The sequence below is a fragment of the Nicotiana tabacum genome, chromosome 14, assembly GCF_000715075.1.
Source record: "Nicotiana tabacum cultivar K326 chromosome 14, ASM71507v2, whole genome shotgun sequence".
Lineage (NCBI taxonomy): Eukaryota > Viridiplantae > Streptophyta > Magnoliopsida > Solanales > Solanaceae > Nicotiana > Nicotiana tabacum.
Genome location: NC_134093.1, coordinates 13,900,499 through 13,914,661, shown reverse-complemented (window position 1 = coordinate 13,914,661; position 14,163 = coordinate 13,900,499). Strand labels below are relative to the sequence as shown.

Sequence of the window (14,163 nt, the reverse complement as noted above, 5' to 3'; positions counted from 1 at the left end):
ATTTAGGATCATGACTAGCACTTAGGAGCAAGTGCCTCAAGTAAGCCTCATCGGTATTTTATAGAAAATCGGACAGAGTTTCCCCTGTTTTTGGACTATCCCAAAAACTTTTCCTGTCTCAAATCAACAACCAAACATCCTAATATCAATCCAAACAATAATAACTTTATCAATTAACCCAAACCAATATCTATCATTAATAGTCCACCTACTAACAGTTAGAAATACTAATTTATCTCCAACTTTGATAATAAGAGCGATACTCAACATAAGTCTATAATAACAAAAGATTACTCATGACACTAAAAGAATGACTATGGAGTGACTCTAAGAGTTCAAAGAAAAGACCATAACAATAAATAAAATCTCTGCCCAGGCGAACAAGTGCGAGGCTCACCAAGAACTATCAACCTGCGCGCTCTAATTAACGAAATCCTCGCCCGCGTCAACTGTTGTCTCTGTAAAAAATATTAGCGGGGAATGATTCGCTAGCTCAGTGAGTAATAACACTTAACCACAACCGTTTTTATTGGGGACAAGTCAGAAAATATGCTAGTATATTTATTAAACAGAAAATATCATAAGAATGCCCTTTCAGAAACAATAAACAATAATCAGTATCATCATATTTTTAATGTAATATAAATCAATTGACAATTCGGTAATAAGCTCGGTAAATACTGTGTAATATCAATATTCATGTTTGGGAGATTTTAATGAATGGATCATGTAATCGGTATAACTGTGAACTTCTTTGCAAGAAGTCAAATATAATGGTAGTTCCTACTCGAGGAAAATCGATAACGGTATGCTAGTTCTACCTTACCACTAGTGAGGGGCTATAATGGTAATCGGTAATTACAAGGTGCACCAGGTCTAACGAACCCGCCGTTAGCTACTGGATCCTTCAAAGTCTACTCCCATTTATACTTGTCTCTGTAATCCATATATACTCGTAGGAAAATATTTTAAAATAATGTAGGGCATATCAGTTCTTATCAAATCATGAAATTTTATTTCGATAAGAGTAAATTCGAGTAACGGTAAAACATATCTAGTGACAACAAAATATTTAAAACAACAGTAATCATCTCAATTAACTATTTCGGTATCATATCGAGTAAAAGACTTGTCCCATATGCAACTCAAAATAATCGGTAACATATTCATATTAAAAATCATGTGTAAATCATGCAAGTTATGAAAACTTAAATTACGGTAAGATTACTACTCATAGTACTTCGTGCGAAATACCAAACTCGTCACCTCGAATGATCTATATGATTTTCTTCAATCAATCTATAATCACATCAATATCGATCTCGTGTTAATTTCCTTGTTTTAGCTAATTCATAGCTAATTTAGAATACCCAACCCTTGAGTTCATGTTTGACTCTTAATTGGTCAATTTATACGTACTTACGCTACTGGTAGTTTAGAATACTTCAAAATCTATTAAATACAACTTATTCATATGCTATACCGAGTTAATTCATGGAAAAGTCTCATGAGTTTCTCCCAATTTCCTTAACTTTATCTTTCAAATTCTTAATCAAAACTCTAAAATTATATCTACTCAGCCCTATAAGAATCATGTATATAAAATTTCATTGTCTGTACTAGATTAAAAGTAACTTGAGTTTTGTTGTTTCTTCCCTTAGTTAACGAAGTAATAGCTAATAGTGTGCTAAGTATTAAGTAAAGGAATCAGATTACCATGAAAAAGTTTTAGAATTCAGTTACCTAACTTGTTCCCCTTCTTTGTTTTCCCTTTGCGAGAACAGAGTAAACCCACTTTGTGGTTGCTTTTGATCGCCTCTGCCCGTTTTGCTTTTGCCGAATAAAGTTGCTTGCCCCCTTATTCTTTTGTTTCTGTTAGAGTAGGGCTTTGCCCCTATTTCATCTTATATTGTATTTGTTTTATTAGTTAATTTATTTTGGATAAATTACTTAATTACCCTTTTTATTAGTTGAAATATAGTTGTATAATGTATGAATCGTTGTATAAAATTTGTATTTAAGTTATCAATACTATTTTTTTGCATAAAGTTGTTGATATGTACCAAAATTTATCCAAAGATTTTACGAAGTTAATAACTATCGTGCGTGGCTAGTAAAGTATTCTGCTTCACTTGATTGGTTAACTTATCCAATACACTAATCTATCACAAATTAACAAAACTTATTTAAATCAGTACTAAAATGGATACATCTTACTTACAATTAATATTATACAATTTGATGATACAACAACATACAAATTTAAAACAAATTTCGTACAAATTTAATACAAATTGATATATCTACAATAACATACATACTAAAAATATATTTCATACAACTAATTATATAGTATACACTTATTTTTAACTTATCTACAACTTTCATACATTATTTTTACCAGTTAAAATATATCTACAACATCATACAACTTAAATACAATTTTCAGACAAATTTTATACAATATGTCTTTTTGTATATTTTGTATCTGATTTGTATATATTTTGTATGTGGTGTGTGTTTCTTCCTCTCTAAAATTATAATAAAAACTTTCTCTCTTAATACAATTTTGATACATATCAATAACTTTATGTAAAAAGATTATATTGATAACTTAAATACAAATTTTATACAACGATTCATACATTATACAGCTATTTTTTAACTTTCATACAACATTCAAATAAAAAATAATATATAACTACAACAGAATACAATTTACATACAATTAAACTACAACTCTACTACAATTTCGTACAGCCAAAATCAAGTCTAATCTTTACCAAACACCCTCAAAATTGATATATAAACTCCAAACAATATTCCCAATTGTTTGCAACAACACCCAATCCAAACAAATAATGGTTTTTGAAAACTCAAATTCGAATTCAAAGCTTTCAATGGCTGTCAATGGTGGAGAGTCAAACGCCTTCAAAATTTATTGATTGACAATTTCAATTTGAACATCAATTGTGCAATATGAAAGGAAACTGCTAAGTTAAAACTCTATAGTAAAACGATTGAAATCCATTGATGAATTCCATTAAAAATATATACAACATGAAAGGATAAAAATAGAGGACATCAAAGGAAGAAAAATTGGGGAAAGAACAGAGAATGAGATATTAAGAGAGAGAGAGAGTGACAGAGAGAGAGAGAGAGCGCATGAGAGAGAGAGAGCGCAGGAGGGAGAGAGAATAAGGATTGAAAATAATTAATTCCTTATTCAATTCCTAATATAAAGGGATACTCATTTAATTCATAATGTGTATATAATTGTTAAATTGTATATGCATGTGTAATTAAATTGTAACTTGAGTAGCAAGGGTAATAAAGTTTCAAATAGTGTATAAGATGGTAAAAATCCTTTTTTTTTTATGTGTGAAATGATATTGAACTCATGACATTTTCCAATTGATATCATGTTTAATTATGTAAATATCTTATCTAAATATTTAAGTTGTACTAAAGACAGAGACATTTTTATATAATAAATTATACCTACAACAGGCTCCCTCACGTGCATCGTGACTCTTTTCCTCGAGTCAAGCATGGTACCATATTTCCGTGGATGGGTAGTAGTGTTGAGAGATTTGAACTTAGGACGACATCTGCCCGGCACATGCTATGATACATCGAATTATATTATCATTTCGTTTAAAAACTTAAATGGTTAAGAAAGACTGCGCATTTTATTTATTTAATAATGTCTTCAACCTTCCCTAACAACCGAAAGAAAAGCAAAATTGGAAAAGATAACGTACAACATATATAAAAGAGAATGAAGCAAGATAATTATAATATACAACACAAATTAAATAAGCCACACTTATTTTATTTATTATATCGAAATAGTAGAGTACATGAAGAGTACACTATACAACACCAGTACTCTATTTATTAATTCTTGGGGCAGCTTATTCTAAATCTTCCATAATGGTCCCATAAAACTACTAATTAATTAACCCATCCTGGGAGTAATTTGAACAATGAGATTCCAGTTAACAACCACAAAAACTCGACCACAAACATAATTAGCTGGCCTAACCATACCAGGGAACAAAAACTGAACTTTGGCTATGGGATTTTCCTTCTCAATTATTTTCTTAGCAGTCTCCGCTGGCTTTCCCACAAGTTCAGGCCATGATTGCTTTCCTATAATTAAAAATATAATGAGGCAAAAGAGAAAAGAATACTATAATAATACTTAGAAAAAAAATTATTACACATAAATTATAAGTCGGTAAACATCATGGAACTTTAAGATCTGTGTGGAATAACACAAAGGCCTTTAACATTATTTTAGATTCTCCCACCCCCACAAAAATAACATAAAACCTTTTCCCTAGCTCGTTTTTAATTTTAAAATATTATTAAAGAGTTTAAGTTGCCCTAACGGCCGTGTAAAAATATTTAAACAAGCAATCCACTTGTAAGATAATTACAAGTAATTCTCTATAATAAACATTAATTATTGATAACCTATTAAAAATAGTAACTAACTTGCTATCACATGTTAAAACTATATTAATACGAAATTCTTTATGTATAACTTTGAAAAAATAAAATAACTTTGAAACTAGGGGATGATATTGTTTGTGTTTGCATAATATTGAAATGAGATGAACTTAAATAGTTTAATATGAACAATATTATATAACCGACACCAGATTATTTTGGACCGAAAAATAGTTATTGTTGTTATTAGAAACTATAAGAAGAAGAAATAGTAGAGAGCAAACCTGGGCAAAAAAAGGGTTTAGAGACATCATCAAGTGTTTTCACTTGGTTTTCTTTTGCCATTGGAAATCGCAAGACATCTATTTCATCACTCACTTCGAATACCAGATCTCGTGCCGTAAGAGGTTGAAAAACTGTAATTAAAATCAACAATCCCAAAATAAATTATTCTGTTTTGAGTATTTGTAATAAATGTTTAAATAAAAATAAGTAGAAATGTGCATGAGAAAAGGCTAAGTTACGTGATGCAAGGAGCAAGAAAGCAACCACATGAGATAACTTGATCATAGTCTTCCCTTCCATTGCCTTTGCTTTGAAAAATACAAAGAAAGAAAATCCAAATTGTATTGTGTTAAGACTCATTGATTCCACAGGATATTTATAGTGAGTTAGTACCTCATTTACGTGAGTTATTTATTCTTTCAACAACCACGGTATAGGGCGGAGTCATAAACCGGGCTACGAGTACGGATAGACTCAGTAGCTTTTATTCAAATAATGTGTTTGGTATTTATTAAACATGTATCAATATTTAATGTAGAACCCAGTTATTGTTAACAGTTGAAGTCTAAGTAGGTATTTGAACATAAAAATTATAATTTTTGAAAGAAAATAGTATTTGTAGTTAAGCTGAAAAATAGCATTAGGAATTTAAAATTATGTTTGGACATGCATTTAACTTGAAACAATGTTGCAATTTTGTGAGTCGGGAAAAAAAATTCTGAAAATTTTGAAAAAGTGGACAAAACCACTTTTTAATTTTTAAAAAACTCATTTTCAAAAAATCTTCAAAAACTTACAAAATTTCATGGACAAACATGTTTTTGAAAAAATAATTCTGAAAAAAAGAAAAAAAATATCTATAGACAAACCGCAAATGGATCATAAAATTCAGAACCTATAAGGCTGAAATCCTAGTTTCGCTTCTGTACCCTTTTTAATTGTTTGTAAATACACGTTTTTATCAACAGCCACCGTACACTTTTGTTTTGTTGGTTGGTAAATACATGTTTTTATCACTATTTAAAGGTTTTGGCCACCACACATTATTGTACCATATAGATATATACATTGCATTAGAAAATAAAGAAAAAGACATAAGGAAAAATAATACTTACTTAGTATAATAGAAAAATAAAAAAGGGATACTATCAAAAGTAAAAGAGCTATGGTCCCCTATAAAATGTTTTTATTCATCAATTATTTTGTCTTTATAAAGAACACATTACAAATGTGGTTTATTATACTTGATAGTGATAGCTCCTTATATGCCCTTCAATTATTGAGTTGCGTTTGTATTCAACTATATTTTTGATAATATAGGACATTTTATTAGTGATATCTTACATGAGAAGTGTAAAAACTGACTGATAATGTCACGACCCAAATCCTAACATATCGTGATGGCGCCTAACGTGGCACTAGGCAAACCGACATTTCAAACTATTTCCAACACTTTTAACAGAAAATGAGTTAAAGCAGTTTAAATAATAAAAAGTTCTCATAAACAGGATAGAAACCCAAAACTCAACGCGAAAGTTCCCAAAAATCGGGGTGTCACAGAGTACATGAGCATCTATACATCACAAATCTGAAAAATACTGTCTATGATAGTCTGAAACTAAATAGAATAAGCGAAAAGATAGGGAAGGTGAGACAATAAGGTCTGCGAACACCGAAAAACTACCTTGGAATCTCCAACGATAGAGTTGCGCAAAGAAAATCAACACCCACCGTGTCCGAAAATACCTGGATCTGCACACGAAATGCAGGGTGTAGCGTGAGTACAACCAACTCAGAAAGTAACAAGACTAAATAAAGGACTGAAAATAGTGACAGGCTTCACAGTTATAGTTCAATTACAGTAATTTCAACATAGGAAGGTAGGCATGGTTTCAAGTTCGACAATTAAGGCCAAAACAATTAATTCATGTCAAGTTCAAGTGAAACAGAATATAACATCCCTCAGAAATTACAAGACGGTGATATATGATAGCTGAAGTGCAACAGTAATGAAGTCAAATGCATCCTCTCAGAGCAACAGTCACTCAGTCCTTCCATTCACTCCAACCTCAGAGTCACTCATTCCTCACAATCACTCATTCCTCTCAGTCGCTCGACACTCGCACTCAGTAGGTACATATGCTCACTGGGGGTGTGTACAGACTCCGGAAGGGCTCCTTCAGCCCAAGCTCTATAACAAGCCAATCATGGCATAAATCAATGAAATATGATGCGACGTGCAACCCGATCTCATAAATATCCTCACAATCAGGCCCTCGACCACACTCAGTCATCAACCTCTGCAGTCTCTCGGGCTCTCAATAATCATAATAATCAGCCCAAACAGAAATAATATAATGTATCAACAAAGAACAAATAGAGACTGAGATATAATATGCAAGAAAAAACTATGACTAAGTACAAAACAACAACTTAGCAGATAATCAACATGTACACGACCTCTTTGGGTCCCTACAGTGCCAACACATAGTATAAACATGATTTCTAATTGTGATGACCCGGCCGGTCATCTCGAGAGTTGTAGTCCCGTTTTCCCATTTTCTGCTTCTTTTGTGCTCTACAACTGTATTATAATTTATCGGGTTAGTTGGTTCGGGTTCGGAGTGATTTCAGAAAGAATTGAGATACTTAGTCTCTTATTTGAAAGCTTAAGTTGGAAAAGTTGACTGGATGTTGACTTATGTGCAAACAACATCGGATTTGAATTTTTATGGTTCCATTAGCACCGTTAGGTAATTTTGGACTTAGGAGCGCGTCCGGATTGTGATTTGGAGGTCCATAATAGAATTAGGCTTGAAATGCCCAAAGTTAGAATTTTAGAAAGTTTGACCGGGAGTAAAATTTTTTATATCGGGGTCGTATTGGATTTCTAGAGGTTAGAGTAGGTTCGTGGTGTCATTTATGACTTGTGAGAAAATTTTGATGTCAATCGGACGTGATTTGATAAGTTTTGACGTCGTTTGTAGAATTTAGAAATTTCAAAGTTCATTAGGCTTGAATCCGTGTGTAATTCATATTTTCGATGTTGTTTGAGGTGATTAGAGCATTTGACTAAGTTCTTATCGGGTTATAAGACTTGTTGGTATGTTTGGTTGAGGTCCCGGGGGCATCGGATTGATTTCGGATAATTAACGGGTCAAGATTTGAAGTTGTAAGGGTGCTAAAGTTTGGACTCAGCTGGTGTAATCGCACCTGTGGAAGTATCATCGCAGGTGCATGCCCGCAGAAGTGGGAGGTAAGCCGCAGAAGCAGCCAAGTGAGTGATGCAGCTGAAGGTCACAGGTACGATGATGTTCCCGCATCTGCGCGACTGCATAAGCGGATTTGGCATTGAAGCTTGACTCCGCAGAAGCGAGTGCGCTGGTGCGGAAATATAGGATGCAGGTGCAGAGTTTGGCGCAGAAGCGGGCTTTGTGGGCATGCCTGTGAGACCGCAGAAGTGGCTAAGTTGTCGCAGGTGCGGAAAGCCTGGGCAGAATGTTTAAAAACAAGAGTTCGCGATTTTAGTCTTATTTCAACATTTTGGACTCGGACTTAAGCGATTTTGGAGAGGATTTTCGAGGGGATTATTGAGGTAAGCTTCTTGTACTCATTTTTTTTAATCATAAATCATGTTTCCCCATTACTTCCCCCCACTAGATTGTGTGGTGTTGAGGTAAAATTTAGGGGCTTGAGGCTAGGGATTTGGAAAGTGAGTTTTAGGGATTTGAATGGCCATTTGATATCGGATTTTGATAAATTTGGTATGGTTAGACTCCTGAGTGAATGGGCTTTCGGATTTTGCGACTTTTTCGGATTTCGAGACGTGGGCCCGGGGCCCGGGTTTGAATCGATTTCGGAGTTTTGGCTATGATTTAGTACATTTCTTGTGGAATTGATCCCTTTAACCTATATTGATTGTATTGTACTACTTGTGGATAGATTCGGGACGTTTGGAGACCGATTTGAGAGGCAAAGGCATTTTGAAGTAGAGATTTGCTCGGTTTGAGGTAAGTAATGCTTTCAAACTTGGTTCTAAGGGTTCGAAACCCCGAATTATGTGTTATGTGATTGGTATTGAGGTGACGCACATGCCAAGTGATGGGCGTGCGGGCGTGTACCGTGAAAATTGTGGCCTGGTTGATTCCATGGCATTTTATAGTGACTCTATCTTATTGATATCTTTATTTTCATCATGTGATAAAGTAATTGAGCTGTCAGTCATGCTAGATATCATATTTAGGCTTTATGTCGGTACTATTGGGACCCCCAGTGGTCGTTTCTTGCGGTCATCTCACTAATTTCATTGATATTATGTACTCATTCATGTTCATGCATTTCATATCATATCTCAGTCTTAGTTGTTATTTATTGATACATCATATCATTGTTTCGAGCTGGTTTTCATGATATTGTGAGCCCGTGAGTGAGACTGAAGAGATTGATGACTGAGTGAGGTTGAGAGCCTGATTATGAGTGAAAGTTATGGGATCGGGCTACACGCCACAACCGTTATACTGATTTTATGATAGCGCCTGGGCTATAGGAGCCCCTCCGGAGTCTGTACACACCCACAGTGAGCGCGGTTGATATTATTGACGGATGGATCTTACCTGTACATGGATCTTGTTCGAAGTACTTGATACTTGGAGATGGATCTTCTCTACAAGGCTGGATTGGCCTTCCTCGGTACTGGGTGACTTATAGTCAGTGATGTATTTGTTCCGGGATGGATCTTCCCTGGGCCGTATGGACCATTTACAGTACCAAGTGGTTGAGCATTCGAGAGTGTGAGCACATGAGGCTGACAGCATGGTGAATCACATACAACATGTGCATTGGCATGTAGAGATAGCAGAGTTATATTCTTTACATTGTTCGGATCTGTTGTACTTTACTGTTTTGAGTTGCCTATTTAATTTGAAAGCATGCCTATGTTTCTGCATAGTTATATTTATTTTTTCTGTACCGGTTGAGTTTGTCACTACCTTTCAGTCCAAAGTTTGGACTTGTTACTTTCTGAGTTGGATGTACTTACGTTACTCTCTGCACCTCGTGTGCAGATCCAGGCATTTCTGGTCACGTCGGCGGTTGCTTATCTAGGCTTCAGAGTTCAGAGATTACCAAGGTAGTTGCACGGCGTTCGCAGGCCTTGACTCTCCTTCTTTATCACTAGTTGTATTTTCAGTTTATTTCTCTTGACACTGTAGTAGACTGTATTCTGATTTAGATGCTCATGTACTCTGTGACACCCCGGTTTTGGGATGGATTGTATTTTGGATATTTCTATTTTCGAAAAGGCTTTCCTTAATTATTAAATTGCTTTCGTCTTTATGTTCAAAGATTTTAATGTGTTGAGATGTTGAGTTGTGGCTTGCCTAATTTCACGATAGGCGCCATCATGACGGTTAGATTTTGGGTTATGACAAGTTGGTATCAGAGCCTAGGTTACATAGGTCTCACGAGTCATGAGCAGGTTTAGCAGAGTCTTGCAAATTGATACAGAGACGTATGTACTTATCTTCGAGAGGCTGCCGAACCCTTAGGAAACTTCACATTCTTGAATTCTTGTCGTGCGAATCTGTTGATTTTGATAACTAAACTTTTGTTGTTCTATTCTCTAATAGATGGTAAGGACACGTATTACTGGGCAGGGTGGACAACCACCAGTACCACCAGTCAGGGCCGCGAGAGGCCAAGGTCGCGGTAGGGGCAGAGGTGCAGCTTGCACAGCAGTTAGGGCAACACCTGCAGATCCACCAGTTGCCACAGTTCAGGAGCAGGCTCCAGTTGTGGATGAGCCTATGGGACCAACTCAGGCACCACTTGTGCCTATTGTGATTCCGGGACTTTAGGAGGCCTTAGCTCAGATTCTGACCATGTGCACTAGTCTTTCTCAGGCGGTCTTTGTTCCGGCCGCATCAGCCACTTCTCATGCCAGAGGAGGTGCTCAAACTCCTGCCGCCCGCACACTCGAGCAGGTGATGCAGGGACTCCAGACACCGGGGGCACTACCAGCCCAGTCGGTGACAGCTGCTCAGGCCCATGTGATTCCTGCTATGACTGATGATGAGCAGCGGAGACCAGAGAGGTTTGACAGACTTCAGCGGGGCAGAGACGGAGGATGCCCAGGGTTTCTTGGACAGATGTTAGAGGATCCTCCGTACAACAGGTATTCTGGAGACCAGTGGGGTCTCGTTAACTACTTTTCAGTTTACTGAAGCTGCTTTTACCTGGTGGGAGGCTTATGAGAGGCGTAGGCCAGTTGGTGCAGCGCCACTTACGTGGCAGGAGTTCTCCGTTCTCTTCTTGGATAAGTATGTACCGTAGTCTCGCAGAGAGGAGTTGCGCAGACAATTCAAGAGGTTGCGTTAGGATGATATGACTGTGATGCAGTACGAGATGAGGTTTTCTGAGTTGGCCCATCATGCGGTTTGGCTAGTTCCCACTGATAGGGAGAGGATCAGGAGGTTCATTGATGGCCTCATATTTCAGCTGCGGGTGCTCATGACTAGAGAGGGGGTGTCTGGTGCTATTTTTGATGAGGTTGTCGACATTACTCGGGAGATAGAGTCGGTCCACAGCCAGGAGCGGGTTGAGAGGGAGGCCAAGAGGTCTCGTGGATCAGGTAGTTTTGGTGGTGTTCCTTCTGGAGGTCAGTTTCACCATGACATAGGTCGTCCTTACAGGCATGCCCAGACGGCTCGCCCAGTTCACCGTGGTGCATCATCTGGCCATGGTTCTTTTAGTTCTCATCAGGGTCACTCATCTCTCAGTACCCTTCCAGCTTAGAGTTCGTCTCATGCACCATCAACTCAGGATTCATCTATGTCGGGGCCTTCTAGCAGTTATCCCGGTGCTCGGGGCTCCCTTCAGTCCCCACCACCATTTGCAGAGAGAGGTTGCTTTGAGTGCGGAGATTTGGGTCATATCAAGAGGCATTGTCCCCGCCTTTCAGAAGGTTCATCTCATCAGAGGAGTCAGCTTTCGACTTCGGCACCAGTTACTTCACCACCCGCCCAGCCAACTCGGGGTAGAGCTCAGTCAGCTAGGGGTCGCCCTAGAGGGGGAGGCCGATCAGGTGGTGGTCAGGCCCGTTTCTATGCACTACCTAACAGACCTGATGCTATTGCTTCAGACACAGTGATCACACGTACTGTCTCAGTATGTCACCGAGATGCTTCTATATTATTTGACCTTGGTTCCACCTATTCATATGTATCATCGTATTTTGCTCATTATTTGGATATTCCCCGTGAGTCTTTAGTTTTATCTGTTTATGTATCTACGCCGGTGGGTGATACTATTATTGTGGACCATGTGTATCGGTCGTGTGTAGTGACTATTGGGGGATTAGAGACTAGATTTGATCTCTTGCTGCTTAGTATAGTTGATTTCGATGTGATATTAGGTATGGATTGGTTGTCTCCATGTCATGACATTTTGGATTGTCACGCTAAGACTATGACGTTGGCGATGCTGGGGTTGCCACGGATCGAGTGGTGATGTTCTTTAGACTATGCTCCCAGTAGAGTGATTTCATACTTGAAGGCCCAGCGGATGGTTAGGAAGGTTTGTTTATCTTATCTGGCCTTTGTGAGGGATGATAGTGCTGAGACCCCTACTATTGATTCTGTTCCGGTGGTGCGAGAATTTCTGGATGTGTTTCCTGTAGACCTGCCGGGCATGCCGCCCGACAGGGATATCGACTTTGCAGGAGCTCCTTGAGAAGGGGTTTATTAGACCTAGTGTGTCATCTTGGGGTGCACCGGTTCTATTTATGAAGAAAAAGGATGGCTCAATGAGGATGTGCATTGATTATAGGCAGTTGAACAAGGTCACGATCAAGAACAAGTATCATTTGCCGCGCATTGATGACCTATTTGACCATCTTTAGGGAGCAAGGGTGTTCTCGAAGATTGATTTGAGGTCAGGGTATCACCAGTTGAAGATTCTGGATTTGGATATTCTTAAGATAGATTTCAGGACCCGTTATGGTCATTATGAGTTCCTTGTGATGTCTTTTGGGCTGACCAACGCCCCAACAATGTTTATGCATCTGATGAACAACGTGTTTCAGCCTTATCTCGACTCGTTTGTTATTGTATTTATTGATGATATCCTGGTGTACTCTCGTAGCCAGGAGGAGCATGCCCAGTATTTGCGGGTTATGTTACAGCGGTTGAGGGAAGAGAAGCTTTATGCCAAGTTCTCCAAGTGCAAGTTTTGGCTCAGCTCAGTGGCATTCTTGGGGAACGTGGTATCCAGCGAGGGTATTCAAGTGGATCCAAAGAATATAGGGGCAGTTCAGAGTTGGCCCAGGCCATCCTCAGCTACGGAGATTCGGAGCTTTCTTGTCTTGGTCGGTTATTATCGTCGCTTTGTGGAGGGTTTCTCGTCTATTGCATCAACCTTGACCAAATTGACTCAAAATGATGCTCCTTTCCGGTGGTCGAATGAGTGTGAGGAGAGCTTTCAGAAGCTCAAGACTACCTTGACCACAACTCAAGTTCTAGTTCTACCATCAGCTTCTGGTTCTTACACTGTGTATTGTGATGCCTCGCGGATCAGTATTAGGTGTATTCTGATAGAGGAGGGTAGAGTGATTTCTTATGCTTCGTGCTAGTTGAAGCCCCATGAGAAGAACTATCCTGTCCATGACCTTGTGTTAGCAGCTATTTTTCATGCCTTGAAGATTTGGCGGCACTATTTGTACGGGGTCCATTGTGAGATTTACACTGATCATCGAAGTTTGCAGTATCTATTCAAATAGAAGGATCTTAACTTGTGTTAGCGGAGGTGGTTAGAGCTTCTTAAAGACTATGATATCGCCATTTTGTACCATCCCGGAAAGGCCAATGTGGTGGCCGATGCCTTGAGTAGCCGGGCGGAGAGTTTGGGGAGCTTAGCATATCTTCCAGCAGTAGAGAGTCCATTGGCATTGGATGTTCAGGCCTTATCTAGCCAGTTTGTTAGATTAGATATTTCTGGGCCGAGTCGAGTATTGGCTTGTGTTGTCTCTCGGTCTTCTCTTTATGATCGTATCAGGGCGCGTCAGTATGATGAACCCCATCTGCTTGTCCTAAAGGACACGGTCCAGCACGGTGATGCTAAGAAGGTCACTATTAGGGATGATGGTGCATTGAGGATGCAGGGCAGGCTATGTGTGCCCAATATCGATGGTTTGCATGAGTTGATTCTCCAGGTGGCTCACAATTTGCGGTATTCTAGTCACCCAGGTGCCACGAAGATGTATCAGGACTTGAGACAGCATTACTGGTGGAGGAGAATGAAGAAGGATAGTGGAGTATGTGGCTCGGTGTCTAAATTACCAGTAGGTGAAGTATGAGCATCAACGATCAGGTGGGTTGCTTTAAAAATTAGAGATTCCGGAGTGGAAATGGGAGCAGATCACTATGG

General features: G+C 38.3%; 1 protein-coding gene across 1 annotated transcript; it reads right to left on the bottom strand.

The window, feature by feature from the left end:
• Positions 1-3,814: 3,814 nt before the first annotated feature.
• LOC107796351 (proteinase inhibitor I-B-like) lies at positions 3,815-5,140 on the bottom strand. The gene is made up of 3 exons (XM_016619110.2): positions 4,983-5,140; positions 4,743-4,874; positions 3,815-4,155 (listed from the first exon to the last, which is right to left on the bottom strand). The coding sequence occupies exons 1-3, from the start codon at positions 5,101-5,103 to the stop codon at positions 3,962-3,964; spliced, it is 447 nt and encodes a 148-aa protein (XP_016474596.2). The 5' UTR covers positions 5,104-5,140; the 3' UTR covers positions 3,815-3,961.
• Positions 5,141-14,163: the final 9,023 nt, after the last annotated feature.